The 19,305-nt window shown below is 54.9% G+C and overlaps 1 protein-coding gene across 3 annotated transcripts in view; it reads right to left on the bottom strand.

The window, feature by feature from the left end:
• Positions 1-2,602: 2,602 nt before the first annotated feature.
• EPHB3 (EPH receptor B3) overlaps positions 2,603-19,305 on the bottom strand; it is a 52,825-nt gene continuing 36,122 nt past the window's right edge. For 2 of the 3 annotated variants that reach the window (XM_037525227.2, XM_054700416.1), the window contains 15 exons: positions 14,388-14,452; positions 11,771-12,443; positions 8,978-9,133; positions 7,855-8,205; positions 7,563-7,687; positions 7,228-7,387; positions 7,039-7,147; positions 6,586-6,638; positions 5,427-5,549; positions 5,066-5,313; positions 4,401-4,616; positions 4,140-4,289; positions 3,854-4,047; positions 3,594-3,749; positions 3,309-3,487 (listed from right to left, as the gene is read on the bottom strand). In XM_037525227.2, the coding sequence (XP_037381124.1) occupies positions 3,379-3,487; positions 3,594-3,749; positions 3,854-4,047; positions 4,140-4,289; positions 4,401-4,616; positions 5,066-5,313; positions 5,427-5,549; positions 6,586-6,638; positions 7,039-7,147; positions 7,228-7,387; positions 7,563-7,687; positions 7,855-8,205; positions 8,978-9,133; positions 11,771-12,443; positions 14,388-14,444 (2,880 nt within the window). In that variant the 5' untranslated portion in view covers positions 14,445-14,452 and the 3' untranslated portion in view covers positions 3,309-3,378. Of the gene's footprint in view, positions 3,488-3,593; positions 3,750-3,853; positions 4,048-4,139; positions 4,290-4,400; positions 4,617-5,065; positions 5,314-5,426; positions 5,550-6,585; positions 6,639-7,038; positions 7,148-7,227; positions 7,388-7,562; positions 7,688-7,854; positions 8,206-8,977; positions 9,134-11,770; positions 12,444-14,387; positions 14,453-19,305 lie in introns of all 3 variants that reach the window. The other variant, XM_037525224.2, reaches the window with a different exon arrangement.

The following is a 19,305-nucleotide window of genomic DNA, read 5'->3' as shown; positions in this document are numbered from 1 at the left end:
GCATGGGAGGAATGCACTGGTGTGTCAGCGAAGGCATTTGTCCTTCCTTCTTCACACGCCTTACCCGACCAGGTCTCAGTCCCAGGAAACTCTTAGGGAATATGGGTTGGGAGGTGGGGCTAGGGAGGGTCTTAAAAGCAAGAATGTGTGAACCTGAGTAAGGGAGGTGACTTGGGGACAAGGTGTGGGTGTGGCTTTGGCAAGTGTAGTCTGCCCCAGTCTGCTGGGTAAATGGAAGCAGAGGTATGCATGCATGCAGGCAGCTACAGCTTATCTGGACACACTGCATTCTGTGCATGCAGGATTTCAGGACAGAAGACATCCTTCAAAATCTTTGGTCTGGGGCATTCATATACCAAGTGTCCCCTTATTTTCCGGCTCCCAGTGCACACTTCTCCCTTGGTGTAAAACATCTTGCCTTCCCAGTGCTGGGGCGAAGTCTCACCTCAGCGAGAGGAGCCCCCAAACTCATTCAGTCTCCAGGCTGAGATGGTTATAGGGTGCTGAGGGAGTTACTCAGGGAGATTTGGGCTAACAACTCTCCCCAGTCCCTGAGCCAAAGAAGTAAGAAATGGGTAGCAGTTGAGCAGGAGTTTGGAGCACCCCCTTCCCTTTATCTGAGCCCTCAACTAGAGAATGTGGCCCGGAGTGTACAGGTCACCACTCCATCGGGTCCCCTCCCCCTGAAGCCCTCCACACCTCACCCTGTTGACAGCTGCGGTGCCTGAGTCCAAGGCGACCTCCGGCCCTCTGGCCCTCTATCGTCCCATCAACCGCACCCCCCCCGCCGCCCCCCCCCGCCCCCCCGCCAGCACAGTCCGGAACCAGAAAAGAAAGGAGGCCTCAGCGAAGAGGTTCTGTTCCCACCGGCTCAGCCCCCGGGGTTGCCGAGGGCTGAGACTTGTGGGGTGCCCCTCCAGCTACTGCAGCGCAGCCCCTGACTTTAAGGGGGGCGCGGATACCACACAGCGGGAGCCGCTGGGGCGCGCGCAGAGGGGCTCCAGAAGCCCCGGGAGCCTGCCACAGCTCCCCACCCCTTTCTCCCCGCTAGGCAGCCCCGCAGAGCACTGGGCAAAACCCGAAAGCTCTTACCCCGCCGCAGCCGCCGCCGGTATCCTTGCTGCACCTGAAATAGCGCCTGGTGCCTCCAGGAGGGCGGCTCTGCCAACCCCTATTAGATCCCCAGAGTACCCTCAATTCTTCCTGTGCCGCTTAGAATTCTCCTAAGGAGCTCTCCCCGGCAGAGCTAGAGATGGGAGGAGGGGAGGGCCGCAACACACGAAACCCAGAGATCTATAGGGTTTTGTCAGCTTCCCTCTCCCTACCAAGTCTCCTCACGACCCTCTAATTTAGGATATGCAGGGCCTTCCCGGTGGCGCAGCGGGTTGAGCGCCACGCTGTGAAGCTGTCTGCAGCCTCTGCAGCGCGGGTTCAATTCCCGGCCTGCCAAGGAGCTACCCACATGGCGCAGCAGCCCTCTCCTGTCTTGCCCGCTGCTCCCCTCAGCAGTGTTTTCGGTCAGTCTGCCTGTTCTGTTCCCCACTGTGTCTCTGGTGAATTCTCTCACCCTCTCGTGCCTCTGACCTGTACCCCGGTTCTTGTATAAATAAATAAATCTTAAAAAAAAAAGAAAGAAAAGCAGAAAATAGCTACTTGCTTAATAAATTAAAAAAAAATTAAGATATGCAGGTAACCTGTTTCATGGAAACCGTGGAAACCTGTTTCATGCCCCACAAAGGGACCCCTCCCCACTCTAGGAAATCGACACTAGGAAATGCATTGCACCTGCTCCCACCCCAACCAGGTTCTGCATCAAGGGGCCTCTGAGTGACCCCAGCCCCCCTTCCCAAGGTCTTCTCCTTTGACATTTCCAGAAGCTGTTTTCCTAACCCTCTCCCTGGTTCTTGTTATTTATCCTCTGAACCTTTCAAGTGTGCAGGCAGTCTCTGGGTGGGAATCCCAGCCCCAGGCCTCACTTTCTGGCTCAGTGACTTTGGGTAAGTAACTTAACCTCTCCTTTTCCTCCTCTGTTAAAAGGAGATAAAAATACTTCCTTCCCTGGCTGGGTTGTTGGGAGATTAAATAAGATCCATGTATCAATGGAGCATTTTAGTCCATTGCCTGGGGCATAAGCGCTCAGTGAAGAATGGTCACCCTTCTGGGCTGGTGTTGCTGAAAGAAGCTGGCCTCTGCATCTGAACACCAGTGGGCTCTCATCCCCTTTGTCCTTAATCACGTGACCCTGAGAGCTGACCAACCCCCCTCCACCCTGAGCTCCCTCAGAGACAACAGGTGTGAAAGGATCCTGTCTTGTAAAACACCATCCAGACTCAAGTGTCTACCCTGGTCCAACCGGGAATACCTAGCTTTGGAATGCACTCTGGGGGTGTTTGCTCTTTACTGTATCACCCCACTTCCAAAAAGTCTGTTAGATGCAATGAAGGCAAAACACAAAAGGGAAATTGAGCCTGGATAGGCCTGGACCTGTTCTCCCAGAGACTACAGGGGATTCTGAAGGGCTGATGCCAAGGGGTTGTGAACTTGAAGGCATCGGCATCAGGGAACCCAGCCTTAGCAGACAGAATAAGAAGGGACAAGAGAATCATTTTATTGCCTTTATTCCATTGATGGCCTATCTAGTGCCACTGCAGGGCACAGTGCCAAGGGTTTTACATGGTCACCCATGCTCTCTGTGCAGGCCAGTGCATGCACAATCTCACATTAACACGCTCTCACACACGGACACACACATCCAATCTCTGGCTCTGAGAGTCAGTCTCTGGGGGGGCAAGGGGCTGCTCCTCAGTCTGCCCCTGCCTGCCCTTTTATGACAGCACCAAGGGTGGGGGTGGGGCAGAACCCTCAGCCCCCAGAACAAGTCCCTGTGCAAACTGGAGATGCCAGCTGACTTCGGGTTGGGGGTGTCACATTTCCTCATTCCCAGGAGTCCCCTCCTCCAGTTTCGGAGGGAGGGACTGCTCTCTGCCTACCTGGGGGGGCCAGACCCCTGCCAGGGCTGGGCCCTGTGGAACCCGGGCTTATTCCCCACCGGGCCCTCCCAGGACCTCTGGCACCGAAGAATAGCCAAGTCTGAGGTGGTGGGGATTCCCCACTGGAGAGCAGGAAGGCCTGGGCCCTGAGGGGCTTGGGGAGGGGTCATCACGCCCTCTCCTAATCCATCTTCAATATGAAGAGGTTTGGGACACACTTTCTGGGGAGGGAGCACAGGCCTGGAGAAGTCCCAGCGTGGGCCTTCCCCAAACTTCCATCTTCTGGACCACAGCCTGAGGTCAGGCATCCGAAAGTCCAAAAGTCCAGCTGGCTGGTCGGAGTCCCTGCGCAGTCCTTGGGGGCCACCCACCCAGTGGGAGTCAGGTGTCAGACCTGCACAGGCAGCGTCTGGTTCATCTGCAGCCTCATGTCCTGGATACTGCTCAGGATCTTCTTCTGGTGGCCAGCCAAAGTGACTCCGATCCGGAGCAGGTCTCTGCAAGATGGACCAAGGGCAGGGTCAGTCCCTCCTAATTTCCCACCACCCTAGGCCCAGCTCGAAGCCACCTGCCCTGTCCCTCCAAATCTGGGGCTCCACTCACTCTGCGGTCATCTGGGCCACCAGGTCAAAAGATGCAAACCCCGCGCTGACAAAGCTCTCCTTGTACCGCCCCATCTTGATGGCGTCCAACCAGTCACCAACTGTTGTGAAGGTCGTGTAATCTGGAACTGTGCGGTCCAGGAGGGGCTGTGACATGCTGTGGGGAGAAGGCAGCAACCTGGTAAATCCTGAGGACGGGGGAAGTAGAGGGGAGGCCTGCAGGCTGGAGAACAGGGTGTGACCAGTGGCAGAAGTACTGACCCAGACTGGGCACTGGCGATGACCTTGAGGCTGGCAGCATTGCGGATGAGCTTGTCCAGGGTGTTGACAATCTGGGAGAATTTGGGCCTGAGGTTCCGGTCCCGCACCCAGCAGTCCAGCATGAGCTGGTGCAGTGCTGTGGGGCAGTCCATGGGTGGGGGTAGCCGGTAATCCTGCTCCACAGCATTGATGACCTGCGCCGAGAGCAGGGAAACCTGGAGTGAGCCACCACTCTGTTCCCTGGCCAGTTTCCACCTACCCAACCTCTCTGGCCAGCCCCACTCACATCCTGGTTGCTCATATCCCAGTACGGTCGCTCTCCATAGCTCATGACCTCCCACATGACGATTCCGTAGCTCCAAACGTCACTAGCAGAGGTGAACTTCCGGTAGGCTATGGCCTCTGGGGCGGTCCAGCGGATGGGGATCTTCCCGCCCTGGTAGGGGGGGCACACGCCCTTCATCCTATGATTCGGGGCTGATCCCCAGCCCCATGCCCCTGCCTGGTTGGCCCCACCCCTTGCCTCCCTCCCAGCTGCTTCCTGTACCAGGGAGCTGGTGTAGGTAGGATCAGAGGGGTCATCCTCCAGGAAGCGGGAGAGGCCGAAGTCCGACACTTTGCAGACCAGGTTGCTGTTGACAAGAATGTTTCGGGCAGCCAGGTCTCGGTGAACGTAGTTCATTTCAGACAGGTACTTCATACCAGCAGCAATGCCTCGCAACATGCCCACCAGCTGGATGACTGTGAACTGTCCGTCGTTGAGCTGGAAGCAATGAGCAAGCTTAAGCTTAGGTGGGCACCTCGTTACCTCCCTGGAGGCCCAGGGTTTACCCAAGACCTGCAGGCCCTCTTCAGGTCCTCTGAGATCAGGCTTGGTCCATATACCTGGGACTCTGTTGAGTGTACTAAGCATGTGAGCTGCCCTACTGTGTGGCAGGCATTAATATACAACACCCCATGAATCCCTGTAAAGTCTCAGATTGCTCTTAACCACTCCAATTTTACAATCAACGCAGCTGAGACTTGGAGAGGTTAAGTAAAGCCTGAGAGAGTAGCGGGCCATGAGGACGAGAACTCTGGTCTTTCCGGTTTGAAGACCCAGCTGTTTCCCTGCACCATGCCACCTCTGTACTTGAACAGGGTCTGATTGTGGGAGAGGGTGGTTTGTCCAACCCAGCTTTTGAGGGGGGAAAGGCCGAGGCTGGTTCTTACCCTAAGGAAAGAATCCAAGGCACAATTCTCCATGAACTCGGTGAGGATCATGACTGGCCGACTTTTGGTGACCACACCCTCTAGGCGGATTATGTTGGGGTGGTCAAACTGACCCATGATGGAGGCCTCACTCAGGAAGTCCCGCCGCTGTCTCTCAGTGTAGCCCACCTTCAGCGTCTTGATGGCCACAAATACTTCCCGGCGACCCGGCTGTTTCAGGCGGCCCCGGCACACTTCCCCAAACTCCCCTGCGGGGCACAGGGAGAAAGCTATTTCTGAAACTGCCCCTGTACCAGCCTGCCTCGGTCCTCCCCTGGGGTAACCACCATCTGCCATCCCCACTGTGCCCCAGGAGACTCACCCGCTCCAATCACCTCCTCGATCTTGACACAGGACACATCGATCTCCTTGGCAAACTCCCGCACAGCCTCATTAGGGTCCTCGTAGGTAAAGGGATCGATATAAACCTTCATTCCAGGAGTAACTAAAGGAAGAAAGGTGGGCATGAGAAGGCACAGATCTTCAGCCTGGGAGTGGTGAGGGAACTCAAGCTGTGCCCAAGCTGTGCCCTCAGGCCCAGGAAACTACCTGAGTCTTGTCAAGCCCCATGGAGCATGTTCCTCAACCTCCTCCTAAGCTTGCTCCACAGCCCTCTCTGTGAAGTCGCAGCCCCCACCCACCCTGCCACAGTCTCTCTGTGACAACCCTAGGGATGGTAAGGGCTAGACATCTACAATTCCTCTTCTTTCTCCCTCATCACTCATCACATCGAAACCTCTCTCAGATCCGCTTGTTCCCACTGCCCCTGACCTTGTCCAGGCCTTCAACACTCCCAGTTGGGCTCTCTGCCTCTGGTCTTTTCCCACCAATCTATCCTGCATACCTGTCTTCCTAAAACAATACTTTTATTGTATTACTCCCTGGCTTGAGAGCCTTCCGGATTACCTATGGTAGAATCAAGTTCAAACTTCTCTACCTCCCTCTCTCGACCCTCCAAGGACTGGCCGCAAATACCCACTCTTGCTTCCCAGCAGCTGTCAAACCAGTCTTCTCCCTGCCCACAGTTGGGCACTCTCCCCACCCCACCTACTACCTCCCAGAGGCTTCTCTAGCCAGGAATGTTCTCCCCAACCTCTCCAAACCCTGCTCATCCATCCCGTCTGGCTCAGATCAGTCCAAAGCTACCTCCTCCAGGGAGTCTTCAAGCCTTCTTCTCTGAAGTCTTGGTGCCCTTTATAACAGAACACCTGGCTTAACACTTAACTGTTCTCTCATTATTTTCTGTGTATTCCTATCTTGTCTTTCTCATGGAACTAACTGCTTTTGAGCACCAGGGTCTTGTCTCATTCACCCCTGCGCCTAGCAGGAGTGGCAGAGGAGCTGAGGAAACGGCACTGATTGGAAGCAGGAGGGGTTATGCGGGGTAGGAGCACCAAGGAATGAAGCAGGGCAAAGGGTGTCTCCAAGCCCCGCAGGCACCAAGGGAGCTTTGGGAGGCTGGAATGAGGAGACACACTCACTGTATTGCTGCAGCTTCTCTGTGTACTCCGTATCAGGTGGGTGCCGCTGCTTCCTGGAGGGGACAGGGTGGAGGGAGGCCTGAGACAAGTCCCAAAGCTCCCTTTGTTCAGGGGACACTTGGGCTCACAGTAGGGGCAGAGGGCACAGGGGACGGCCTGGTGCTTGGTCCCACAACTGGTGGTTACAGCAGCCACTGGGCAGAGGGCTCAGTGGACTCGGTCCTAGAGGGGACCTGCCAGTCAAGTCAGAGGACAGGGAGGGAACTGGATTAGGACATAGGCATGCACAGGAGAGAGTTATTCCAGCAAGGAGAGCCAGCCTAGTAAGGCTGTGGTCTGGGTTTGATGTGGGCGATGGTTTCTCTATGTGGTAACCTCACAGAGATGGTTCTTCTGAGGTACTAACGGGAAGCTCTAGTCAGCCCACGGGAGTAACCAGGGGCCTGGGAGTACCTGAGGCAGACGATAGCGATGACCACGACAGCTGCCACGAAGACAAGTCCAGCTGTGGCAGAACCCACGATGAGGGGAAGCTGCTCCTGGAGCTGCTGGGTACCAGAGCCTGGAGACCGGAGAGGCTGAGTGAGTGGAGGTATGGAAAGTACGGGCAGGGGCAGGCACAGGGGCTCAGGGGCTGTGTACCTCCTTCGCTTGTGGTCTCAAACTCAGCAGGGTGGCTGTACTGCCCGTAGCCGGCTACCGTGCGGGCGCGCACCTGGACCACATAGCGGGCGTCAGGCCGCAGTCCGTCCAGCTGCACGGAGTTCTTCTGACTGGTCACCGTGGAGGCAATGCCCTCACTCTGCAACACCAGGAAAAGGAAGCTCAATGGGTCCTACAGCCAATCAGACCCTGCCCACCCCAGCCCTGCCCTTGTGGCCCCCTCGGCATCTGAGGCCTGGCTCCCTACAGCCTCTGACACTATCTGGGGGAATCTTCTTGTCCCAAGGCCTCCTCCTGCCCCTTGAGACTCTGACCTTCTCAAAGTACTTCATCTCGTAGTCCAGGATGACTCCGTTGGGCCGCTCTGGGGGGGCCCAGGACAGGGTCAGGCTGCTGCCTGAGCTGCTGTGCAGGTGTAGTGTAGGCACTTCAGACGGGGCTAAGGGAAGAGTGTGGGGCTCACCATGGGCTCCTTGGACCCTGACATCCTTTCCAACGACCCAGTTCCCATGGGACCCCTGGTGTTTCGTTGGCAGGCCCTGGGCAACCTCAGCTCTGTGCAGGGGAAGATGACCCAGGCCCTACCCTCCTGTGGCCCCTCCTCACCAGCCTGGTTGGTGGTGATATTCACAGCAGCATAGCGGGGGGGCAGAGGGCTCTTGCCGGAGACACCGTTGACTGCCTGCACCTCAAAGGTGTAGCGTGTGTGAGCCAGCAGATGGCTAATATGGACCCGGCGCTCTGTCAGGCCCAGCTGCCGAGGCACAAATTCCACGTTGTCATCACAGCGTGAGCAAACCAAGGTCCCCCCGGCCCCTGGGCCCCCACGACACTTCTTGCAGATGACGTTGTAGAGGAGGTCGTCTCGGCCACCCAGGTCCCGGGGTTCACTCCACTCAAGGATTAGTGAGGTCTCATTCACATTGGAGATTACACCCCGGGGTGGAGATGGCACCGCTGCAAGGAAGGGAGAGGGAGAGGGGGTGAATCAGGGGCCCTAGGTCAACCCTTTGCCCAGAGTTCCTGCATACTCCTTATCTTTGCCTTATCTTTGCCTCTACTCTAATAAGCAGAGTACCTTTCTACATGTCTTCACTGGGCAGACTCCTAGTTAGTCTTCAAGTCTCAACTTGAAATGGCATCTCCTCTTGGAAGTCCTCCTTGATTCATCCTCTCCCCCCCCCTTTGTACTCCTATAACATAATCCCTGAGTACCCCTCCAGCCCAGCTCTTAGCCTACTGTACGGTCATTATCTGTTTTCACATCTGTTTCTCCCAACAGGTTGTGAGCTCCTTTAGAACAACAATGATATCTTATTCTCCTCCACATCCCTGCACCTGGCCTCATGCCTGGTACAAAAAGTCAGAGCAGAGAGAAACTGGGATACCAGGCTGTGCCAGAGATATGAAGCTCCCTCTGTGGTTACAGTGGGGCCAAGAAAGCAGCAGTGGCTTATGGAAGGTGGAATAGAGGGCCCAGCCAGTCTGGCTAGGAGCTCGTAGGCACTTATTAAATACTGGTGGAAGGGCTGGGCCCACTAACCCGGTTTCTGGCTCAGGGCTGGTCACTTCCTAGCTGTGTCATGTTGAGTACAACAACTAACCTCCCTGACCCTCAGTTTCCCCATCGTGAAAGTGGAGATATTCACAGTGACTATGTAGGCCTTCCCAGTCCAGTCCACAGAGAGAAGGCCTGAAGCAGGAGAGTCAGGGACTCAAGTTCACTCACTGGTACAGGCACTGTCTGCAGAATCCGAATCTGCGCGATAGAAGTTATTGTGGCAGGTGCAGATGCTGGCGGCAGAGGAGGTGGTGCGGCTGTTGGGGGGGCAGGGGAGGCAGGGCCCTTCTCCCTGCTTTGCCTTGTAGCTCCCAGGGGGACAGGCTGCAGAGGGGAGAAGAGGATGGATGTGCTCACCTGCCTTGTCTGCAGACACCAATCCTCCACACCTCCGTGAGAATCTGGCTCTCCCCCAGCACAAGTCTTGGCCCCTCCACCTCCTAGACCATGGGGGCCCTGCTGGGATTGCCTAACTCCAGCTGCAGCTACAAAAGGCCCTTTTGCCCCATGGAAACCCCATGTCAGCGGATTCCTCCCCACCCCTGCCCACCCTCCCAGTCCCGGGGCCTCATGGACTAAGACGTCAGCCCCATCACCTGGACAGCCTGGGCTTGTTGAGGCAGGGCAGAGAGAGGAGGAGGAAGCCGAGGGGTGGGGAGAGACGGCGGGCGGGAGGCAGTTAAGGTGTACTCTGCTGAGCACACCTACCCCTCCCTGTAGCTGGAAGGGAATCATTCCCGAGGACCCTCCAGGACACCCCCAGAACAGCCAGGAGGTGGGGCCTCTGAGTTTCTTAGCCAACACGTTTCCCCACCCACTAGGAGCAGGGCAACACCTCCTTTCTGCCCTTGGGCAGGGGTGGGGGCTGAAGGATGAGAAAAGGAGAGAAAGAAAACAGGCAGAAAGGCTGGGGTCACCTGGAGTTCAGAGGCCTCAAAGCATCCACGTGGGGAACTGGACCCAAAGCAAGCCTAGAGTTCTCTGCCTCCCCTCCTGCCATTTACACTCAGGGCCCTGGTCTCTGTAGAGTCCCCATATCACAGTGGTCAAATAATTTATTATTCAAACTGGAATACTTGGGGATGAAAGGGAGCAGCAGAAACAATGATGTTATGGTAACGGCCATAAACCAGCACTCTCCTGAACACACTAAAATGTACGGGGACCCTACACATCTATGACCATCTATGGGAGCTTACCCAGAGTATGACATGTCCAAAGTTGGGGGTATGCCCTTCCCTGGGGTTTAATGTACCCTCACTAAGGTGATATTCCATCCCAGCTCAGTTGAGCCAGTGGGGGAGGGGGCAGAGGCCAGGCTAGCCTGGTTGCTATGGGAACCAGCATGCATTTCCTGCCAGGGACCTGCGGAGTGTTAGCCCCTCTTCAGGCTGTCAGGCTCATCACCCCCACCCCCTTTTTCCACTTAGAAAAAGGAAGTCTGGGGCAGGTTCCCATAGAGAGGTGGAGAGGGTCCGGGTAAGGCACTGCTTACCTTCCCATGACAACACCCAACACCAGGCCTCAGCCAGGCTTGGGGCTGCCAGTCCCCTCACACCTATGACTGTGCTAAGGACCGGCTCCCACCCCTCAGGCTATAAAGCTGTAAGTGCCAGGGAAAGAACTGCGCAGAGGGGACTGAGACCAGGCCCTTGGCATCTGGCAGAGCACTGAACGAGACTGTAATCCCAGCTCCCACACTCCTATCCATGAGGCCTTGAGTGTAGAGAATCTGAGACTCAGTTTCTTTATTGGCAAAATAGAGGAGAGAATTGGAATCTACAAGGCTGTGGCGAGGCTCAAATGACACAATCCTACATGGACAGGTTTTATAGCTGGGAACTCCAGCACATCACAAGGGCTTATGAATCTTGGCACGCCACCAGAGACAAGCCTCCTAATCCCATAAATGAAATAAGGACAAAATAATGCCTGTCCCCCCTGCATCCCATGGCTAACACTCAGCAGTGTTTATGCTTGCCATGGGCCAGGCACTGCCCCTTCACACAGATCAATTCAACCTTAAGACACACTACAAATCTAGGAAGCAATCACCATTTCTGTCCCTATTTTGCACGAGGAAACAGAGGTTCAAAGAGTTAGGTAACTTTCCACAAATAGTGAGTGGCAGACTCAGGACTAACCACTATACCATATAGGTTCTACTATCAGAAGGTAGACCATTCCTATTTGGTGTGGCTTGGTATGGGGGATCTGAGAAGCTCAAAATTTTTTCCATATAAATTAATGGTAATATCATTCCCAGGTCCCCAAAATAACCTACCAAGTCATACCAAGTAGAAACATTCTACTTTTGGGGAGCCAGGGAAACCTATATATATTGCCACTCAACTGGCAGATGAGAGACCCCAAGGTAAAAGGGACAAGCCTATGGTGCCTACAGTTCCCACCTCCATAGTCTGGAGCCCATCTAGTACTTCTAGGATTAAGCATATCCTTGAGACTGGACAAAACAGGCATCTTTGTGGGTCTCCCAATCTTTGATCAGCTTCTCCAGGTGCCTCCTTGTCAAGGATTATCCACGTCTTTGTTCCTCTACTTTTAGTTTCATTTTTCTCTTTTTACCCTGATGCCTCTCATTTCCTCTCATCCCTCCCTGCACCTGATTACCCACCACCATTCTCTGCACCTGATTACCCTCTTCCTTTTCCTCCCTCCACCCCAGACCTGGAGCCAGACCTCCTTATCTAGCTGGTAGACAAGGAGGAAAGAACTGCGCAGGGGGGAACTGAGACCAGGCCCTTGGCATCTTGTCTTCTGGCAGAGCACTGAACGAGACTGTAATCCCAGCTCCCACACTCCTATCCATGAGGCCTTGAGTGTAGAGAACCTGAGACTCAGTTTCTTTATTGGCAAAATAGAGAAGGCAGGTAGTGACCAACAGGGGGCTGGGTCCCAGGCCCTCCCTGCCAACCCCTGCCCCAGCCAATCCCCACTCACGGCGACACTGGGACTCCTTGGCAGCCGGTTCATGGCCAGTGGCACAGGTACAGGCACCCACAGGCACCATCCATTCCCCGTCGCCGTTGCAATAGAGCTTAAGTGGCACTGACACCTCCACAGCATTAGCGATGCAGGTGCCAGGGGCAATGACCAGCGAGGTGGCCTCAGCCCCAGTGAGGGTCTCAGGGAAGAGCGCGAAGCCTGCGGTGGTGGATGGACACTTCTTGTAGAAGGCACGCACAGAGATGAGCGACACGCAGGCGCCCTGGTCCTGAAAGGCCAAGTAGAAGCCGGCCTTGGAGAGTGGCCCGAAGCTCCGCACCTTGATGTTGACCCGGCCAGCATCCAGCCGCGAAAAGCTCTCATCCGGCGCAATGGTGTCCACCTTCACGTAGGGGTTCTCCATCCAGAAGGGGGAGGAAGCCGAGGCCACATCACTGTCAGCTTCATAGTAGAAAAGGTTGAAGGTCTCCTTGCAGGAGCCGGGGATGTTGGGAATGCTGTTGCAGTCACGCACAGTGAACTTGAGCTCCACATAGACCCGCTGCACATCCCGCCGCCTGATGAACCCGGTGCGCAGCCAGTTGTTCTGATTTGACTTTTGCACGTTACAAACCTGGTACGTGCGGATGGGATTCATGGCCTCGTCATAGCCACTCACCTCTTCCCACTGTGTGTGGACCAAGTGCAAAAGACAGGCAGTGAGCAGCAATATTTGCCAGGTGCTCACCACATGCCCAGATCTGCTACATTTACTTCGCAGAGCTGTTCTGTGGTGCACTGGCCGGGCACGCAGACTTTACGGGTTCAAATCCCACCTCTCTGCTTGAGGTGTGACTATGGGTAAGTCACTTTGTTAGGGGGAAAAGGATGTCCTAAAGCTAATTCCATACAGGTTTTGTGGACTCCTCCCCCACCCCAGGCAAAGCCAAAGACACTGGGAACTCCAAATCCCATCACCACCAAAGGGAAGGTGGCTGGGTCCTGAGGGTGGGGTTAAGCAGCCAGGTTGGTATAAAGCCAGACACGTGGGCTTTGGAGGGGCCCCCCATTTTGGCTCTCCGCCAGCTCACAGCGTCTGTCCGGCCAGCTCGGAGAGTGCCTTTGGGTTTCCAGGTCGGCGGATCGGGTAGGACGCATTAAAGACTTTATTTCCCTATTTTCTCCCTGAGTTGTACATTTTCCTTATTTCCTTTTCCCTTGTAAATAAACCTTTTATTAACCTTTTGTGTGTGCCTGTAGTGGAGTATTAATAAGTCCCTTTTAAGCACAGGGGTGAGGACCCACAGCCAGGCAACCCGTTCAATAACGGGGCTGTCCTATAACAACTTAACCTCCCTATGCCTCCATTTCTCCATCTGCAACATGGTGAGAATAAAGATATGAAAGGACTAAATGATTTTAAATAAAGCACTTAGAATAGGGTACTATAAGTACTTTATTAGCTATAATATTTATTCTCTTTATGTCTGTTTCATTATCTGTAAAATGGGGCTGATTGGAAGAAAATGAGGCTGTAGGGAATTAAATGCTTAATATACAGTGGGCTGTAACACTGTCCGACAAAGGACAAGCATTCTATAAATACTGTCTATCACCGTTGCCATCACAGTTAGCCTGTCACAACAACTCCACAAAGAGGTGCACCTGTCATCCTCGCTCTAGAAAAAAGGAACCCGGGATTCACAAAAGATAGGGTCTTGGGCCTCCCCGGTGGCGCAGCAGTTGAGCGCTGGGTTGTGAAGCTGCCCGCGGCCTCCTTGACGCCGGTTCGATCCCCGCCTGCTCCCCGGCCACCGGAGGAGGGTCCCACATGGCACGCAGACTTCTCCTGCCGCCCGCTGCGCCCCTCAGCAGTGTACTTCGGTCCTTCTGCCTGCTCTGCTCCCCGCTCTGGCTCTGGTGGATTCTCTCACCCTCCCGCACTTCTGACTGTACCCAGTGCTTGTATAACCAACCAAACAAACAAAGAAACAAATAAATAAAACATGCCTCTATAAAAAAAAAAAAAAAAAAGGATAGGGTCTTGCCCAACATCACAGTTAAGCCTGGTGACCGAGGGCCACAATGCCACCCAAACCCAGTGCAGCTCAGTGCAGCCATGAAGGTTATCTAGGGAGGCTAATTAGAACATTTTAGAGCTGCCAGCACTGCAGGAGTCTAAAAGCCAAGAAATAGAAGGCCAGAAAGGTAAATTACCTTGCTTAGGGTCACACAGTAAATCAGAGGTCTAGAACCAAGATTTCCTGGTTCCAAAGCCAGTGCTCTCCCCAGAGTCCCAGAAAGAAGGGAGATGGTCAAGTGGTACATGCAAAGGGCTGTCAAGCAGAAGGATGGGAATAGGCTGAAAACAGTCAGAGGGTGTCAGGAGTAAAGATGGTGTGTCTGTGGGAGGGGACATGGCAGGCTGAGGGGAAAGACATAAAAAACACCCACAGAAAGGGACCCATCAGGCAAAGAAAGAAGGTGACAGGTAAAGGGACCCCACAGGAGGTGAAATTAACAGGCAGGAGGTGGAGGCAGGCCTTCTCCAGCCCCAGCGAGAGGAGAGGGACGGATGCCAGAGGAAAGCGTGGCAACCAACACTTCAGGAGAGACGGTGGGGAAGTCTTACCCCACTTTCTGGATGAGATGTCCAAGCCAACTCAGATGTCACCCATTTTGTGTCCATGAGGGTTTCTGGGGGAAGCAACAGAAGAAAATGGTCAGGGGTCAAGCTCAGGATGGGGAGAGAGAGTTGGTCACCCAGGAATGGCTGGGACACCAGACCTGCTAGGCACCCATCCCAAGTCCCCAAAGCCCCCAGCTCCCCTACCCAATGGGAGACCCTGGGGCCATCCCTAGAGATTTCACAACCTTTAAGATTAGTTGGGGCTAGCTGGGGGTGGGTGACTGACGATGACCCCAGGCCTGGGTTAATGAGGCAGGAGCCAGGGCCAGCTCACACACCTATAGGCTCTGCTAATCTCCACACAAAGGGGCCGGCAGGGCCTTTATCCTGGAACAAAGAGCTGTGTGCTTCAGACCCTGCTGCCCAGGCCTCCCCTGACTCCATTCCCCACACAAAGGCCCAGCCCCACACATCCCCAGAGAAAGGGGAAGGCAGTTACAGGCCAGCACAGGCTCCTACCCAACCTCCCACTCAACCACATAGGGGGATGGGGCAGGAATGCTCTTTGAGGGTGGGGTAGGAGCCACCAAGCCCCAGACCCACTCCTAGATTGCTAGCTCAATTCTTCCTGTCATCCTTAGACAAAGGAACTAGTGGTGTACCCCTTTAACAGATGAGAAAACTAAAGCCCAGAGGAAGTAAACGGCTTAACGTACATATGTAAAAAGGCTAGAACTTAGGGCAAAGGTTGCAGGGTAGCTCAAATTCAGGTCTACTCCACCATTAACCTCTAATCAGAACTCTCTGGCTACAATCTGCCCTTCTGTAAAAGAGAAACAGAAAGTCTAGAAAGTTCCTAAAAATCCCAGCCAAACTGTCACCTCCTCCAGGAAGTCTTCCCTGAACCCCTAAGTCAGGATTAGATGCCTTCTCTGTGCATGTAGGGTAGGGGGCTTTGTCATAACACCAATCCTATTCTGAGCTATGGTTTGTCTGTTTTCTGTAGAAGGGACCCATTCATGTTTCCAACGTAAACTTGCTCCCCTCCCTAGGAACCTAATTCTGGGTCCTGGCTGGACAACTCTGCTCTCTACAGTGTAACCCTAAGATCAGACCTAAAGAGACAGTGCAACCAGCAGTTCTTGCCTCAACTCTGAGCTCTGGGACAGCGTCTCCCCCAAAACTTCTGAAAGCTACTATATCAACAGTGGGACAGGGTAGGGGTGTCCAGGAGCCCTACAGCCTGCAGGTTCATGACCTCCACTGGGGTTCTGGAGTCTGGGTCTGAGGCAAGGATGAGGCAGGCCCCATACAGGGCAAAAGGAGGAGCATGTAGCAGCCATTCATTGTGGGGAGGGCAGCTCCCTCCTCTTCCTGCAGCAGGGGCTGGTCCCTGGAGGGCCCTGCTGCACAGTGAGCTATCCCAGGCTCACCGTAGGTGGCCTGACAGGCCCCTCTGGCAGACAGACAGACAGACGGATGGACATTGGGCACAGGAGGGAAGTGGAGATGGGCAGAAGCAAGGGCCCAGAGACTAGCCAGGAGAGAGGTGGGAGGAGCGGGGCCTCCAAGAGCTGATGGTGGGCGGCACCCAGTCGGAGCTGGAGGGATGTGCAGAGTGGCTGGCTAGGACCAGACAGCCGGGATGGCCGGCGGCGGACTACAAAAGACAGTGAGATGGAGAGACAAGGAGGCCCACAGAGACAGAGACAGAGGTTGCCAAGAGGCCTCTTCCCCAGCCAGCAGTTCGGAGTATTCCTGTCCCCAGGAGCCAGAGCAGCCAAGCGCACCCCCCCATCCGAGTCAGCCAGCCAGTCCGCCTGCTTGTCTGCCTGCTGCCCGCCACCCCAACAGGCGAGGAGGGCTCCCACCGCTCCCTCGAATGCTGCCTCCCTCCTCCCTCTCCCTCACTTCCTTCTGCTCAGACTGTGCCAAACCCATCTGGAACTGTTTAAACCTAAATATTCAGCCCCCTCCCCCCTCCAGCCAGATTCCTCTACAGTTTAAAACAAGCCCTGCGCTGGCTCTGAGCGGAGGGAGTGGAGGGAGGGATGGTGAGGAGGGGGAGAGGAGGGGAAGGCGGTAGGAGCGGGGAGTCTCTTCATTTCTGTTTAATTTCTGGGGACCGAGAGGGAGGGAAGGGATCGGCCCTTGGCCATCGCTCAATCTCGGCACATTTTTCCCATTAATGAGGAGAGGACTTGGATTTCGAGTCATGTGTGCCTGAGGAACGGCTCTGGTCACCCTGGTGGGGAGGGGGCCGCTTTCGGTTTTCCCAGGACTCTGGAGGTGTGGAGAGGCCTGTCCCTTCACCAAGAGGAAGACCCTGAGGTGCTCCCGTCCCAGGCTCTGGAAGGAGGTTGGGGGGTGGGGGGGGGAACAGGTTCCAGAATTATGTCTGTGGCATTGGGAGGGAGAACCGCGAGGCAACTGAGCCCACCTTGCCTCTGCTGTGCGTGCGAGGGGTGTTGTTCGCACACTGGGGTCGATGATATGAGGTACAGGGATAAAGGCAAAAGACGAATGAGCGGGCAATCTTCAAACTCCTCCAGCTACCTACCATACTCCCATCCTCTTCTGTCCCGCCATGTGGCTGGAGACCAGAGAACAGCAGGTCACTTCCAGATACAAGGCTCAGTCAGACAGGGGAACCCCAACAGCCCCCCAAAAGCAAGCTGGGACGTGAACGCCAGTCCCGGGGCTCTGGGACTGGGGCTTCAATGCTCGGAAAGAAGCAAAACCCCTTTCAGCAGGGCCATGGAGAACAGCCACGTGGCAGCAACTGTGTGGCCCTCTCCTGAGCACACACATGCACACATCACCCAGTTCATGGTGGTTGGACACATTCCCCACCCCCAGGGCCAAAGAGGGGCAAGTCAACACATACGGTGGGCAAAAACACACAAAACCAGTTACCCACAAACATGGTTTCACACACATCTACCGTCTGTCTTTCTCCAACACACAGATACATATGGAACAAACAGATTAGTCTCCCTTAGACATTCATACACAGCAAGTCTTCCCTACACACAGATTTGGCTTGCCTTAGGCAAAGACTCTCTTACAATCTTCGTATATGCAGGTTTCCTGAGACACAGGCCTACCGAGGACACGTATGCCAACAGCACATTCTCCTAAATACCCAACTGCACCCACTACTGCCAGCCACAAGTCAGTCTTGAGCGTAGTCAAGTGCAAATACAAACACTAGTTTCCCCGTACAGACTTGGTGACATGCTCTTACAGTCACACACAACCCACAGCAGCTGTGCACACACAGATGCCCATTTGCCCTGAAGTAGGTGACAAAAGTGTGCAGACACGGTGTAAGTACCAGGATCTAGAGTCTGGTAAAACCTCAGAGGCTCAACCTCCATGAACATGAAATACTCGCACAAGTGCATACACGCACACTGCGGGAAGGGATTTTTCCTATGGGACGAGTCTTCCCGTGGGATGGAGGAAGAGATGAGGGGGCAATGTCTGCTAATAAAGGAGACGTACTAAGGTAGTTTTGGCCAGAGGCACAGGGAAGTAACAAATACCACAATGGCTTCCCATGGCCGTTGATGTGGCACAGGAGGGAGCTGTCTCAGGTCAAGAGGCAGAGGTGGGGCAGGGGCATAAAGATGATTCTGGGTGTGACTGGGTGTAGCCTCCTAGGTACTGCCCCAGCCCAAACGGCAGGCCACTTCCCTGCCAGCACAATGACATTGTCCCAAGGGCCCCTGAACCCTGGGGGAGGGGGTGTTATAGTGAAGAGATTTAGCCCTAGGAGCTTCGGGCAATATCTGCACACATGAATTGGGGCCCCAGCATACGAAGAACATTGAGGACACCCGGCCCATGTCTGAGGACCTCATTGGGCCACCCTGGTGCAGGGACACTAGCTGGGAACCTTCCATCTGCGCTGGTAAAGGCCCAGGTGTATAGAACTTTATGGATCTGCCAGACCCCACGTCACATCACTCAGAACAACCCCACTGTGGGGCAGGGGGTGTTCAATGAGACCCAGGAAACCACAAAAATCTAGAGAAAGAAACAAGAAGCCTCCAGCCCAGAGACTTAGAAGTAGTAGGAAAGGTCACATGCCCAGACTGGGCCAGCAGGGTGCAGGGGCAGGGGGACAGCAGGGTACAGTCTAGGCAAGAAGGTGTACCCTGGAGCCCTGCCTGTGAAGAGAGGGAGAAAACTCCATGCCACCCCACAATTAGTCCCCCCTTCCTCCATAGGGTCCCCACCTCAGTCAAACAAGGGCCCTATCCTGGGCCTTCCCCCCAGCCCCCAACCTCCATGTGTCAGTATTTGTGCATGCCTGTACAAATTGTAGACTTGGGTGACCAGCACCAGGAGAAACGGATCTTGGGGGTACCCTGCCATGTGATTGGGAGGAGCCTGACTCACTCAAGGCCACCCCTTTCTCCCCCTGCCCTTTCTCCCCCTTTGCCCTCAAGTCTGGGATGGAGGGGGAGGGGAGCTCCGGAGCATCTCAGAACAGAGAACACATTTTGTTTTTCATCCCTCCCCTCAGATCATGAGGATTTATAATTAAATAAACCTGAGAGGGAGGAAGAAGCAAGGGCAGGGAGCCTGGATGCCTCAGTACTCATCCACACCCCCCACCCTAGTCTGGGCCCTGCCAGCCAGAAGCATGGATGGGAAGCTACCCCTATTGTGAGGTCTTTGAGTCCTTTCCTGGGATGCGGGCACAGCAGGTCTGGCCAGGAATCTGGGGGAAGAAGTCAACGAGATGCTCAAGCCATGGCTAGGCCAGGGCTAGCCCTAGGGGTAGGGGGCCTCTCCCACCCCATCAGGTGCCCAGCTGTACCCAGCCTCCCTCCCCCCACCCCTTGGCTGCCCAATCCCGACAAACCAGTTTGACTCAGCACAACAGGCAGGGCTACAATTTTCAAACTAT

The sequence above is a fragment of the Talpa occidentalis genome, unplaced genomic scaffold, assembly GCF_014898055.3.
Source record: "Talpa occidentalis isolate TD23 unplaced genomic scaffold, MPIMG_talOcc4v2.1 talOcc4.4, whole genome shotgun sequence".
NCBI lineage: Eukaryota > Metazoa > Chordata > Mammalia > Eulipotyphla > Talpidae > Talpa > Talpa occidentalis.
The sequence above is the reverse complement of the archived record's forward strand: the minus strand, read 5'-3'. Positions and strand labels throughout refer to the sequence as shown.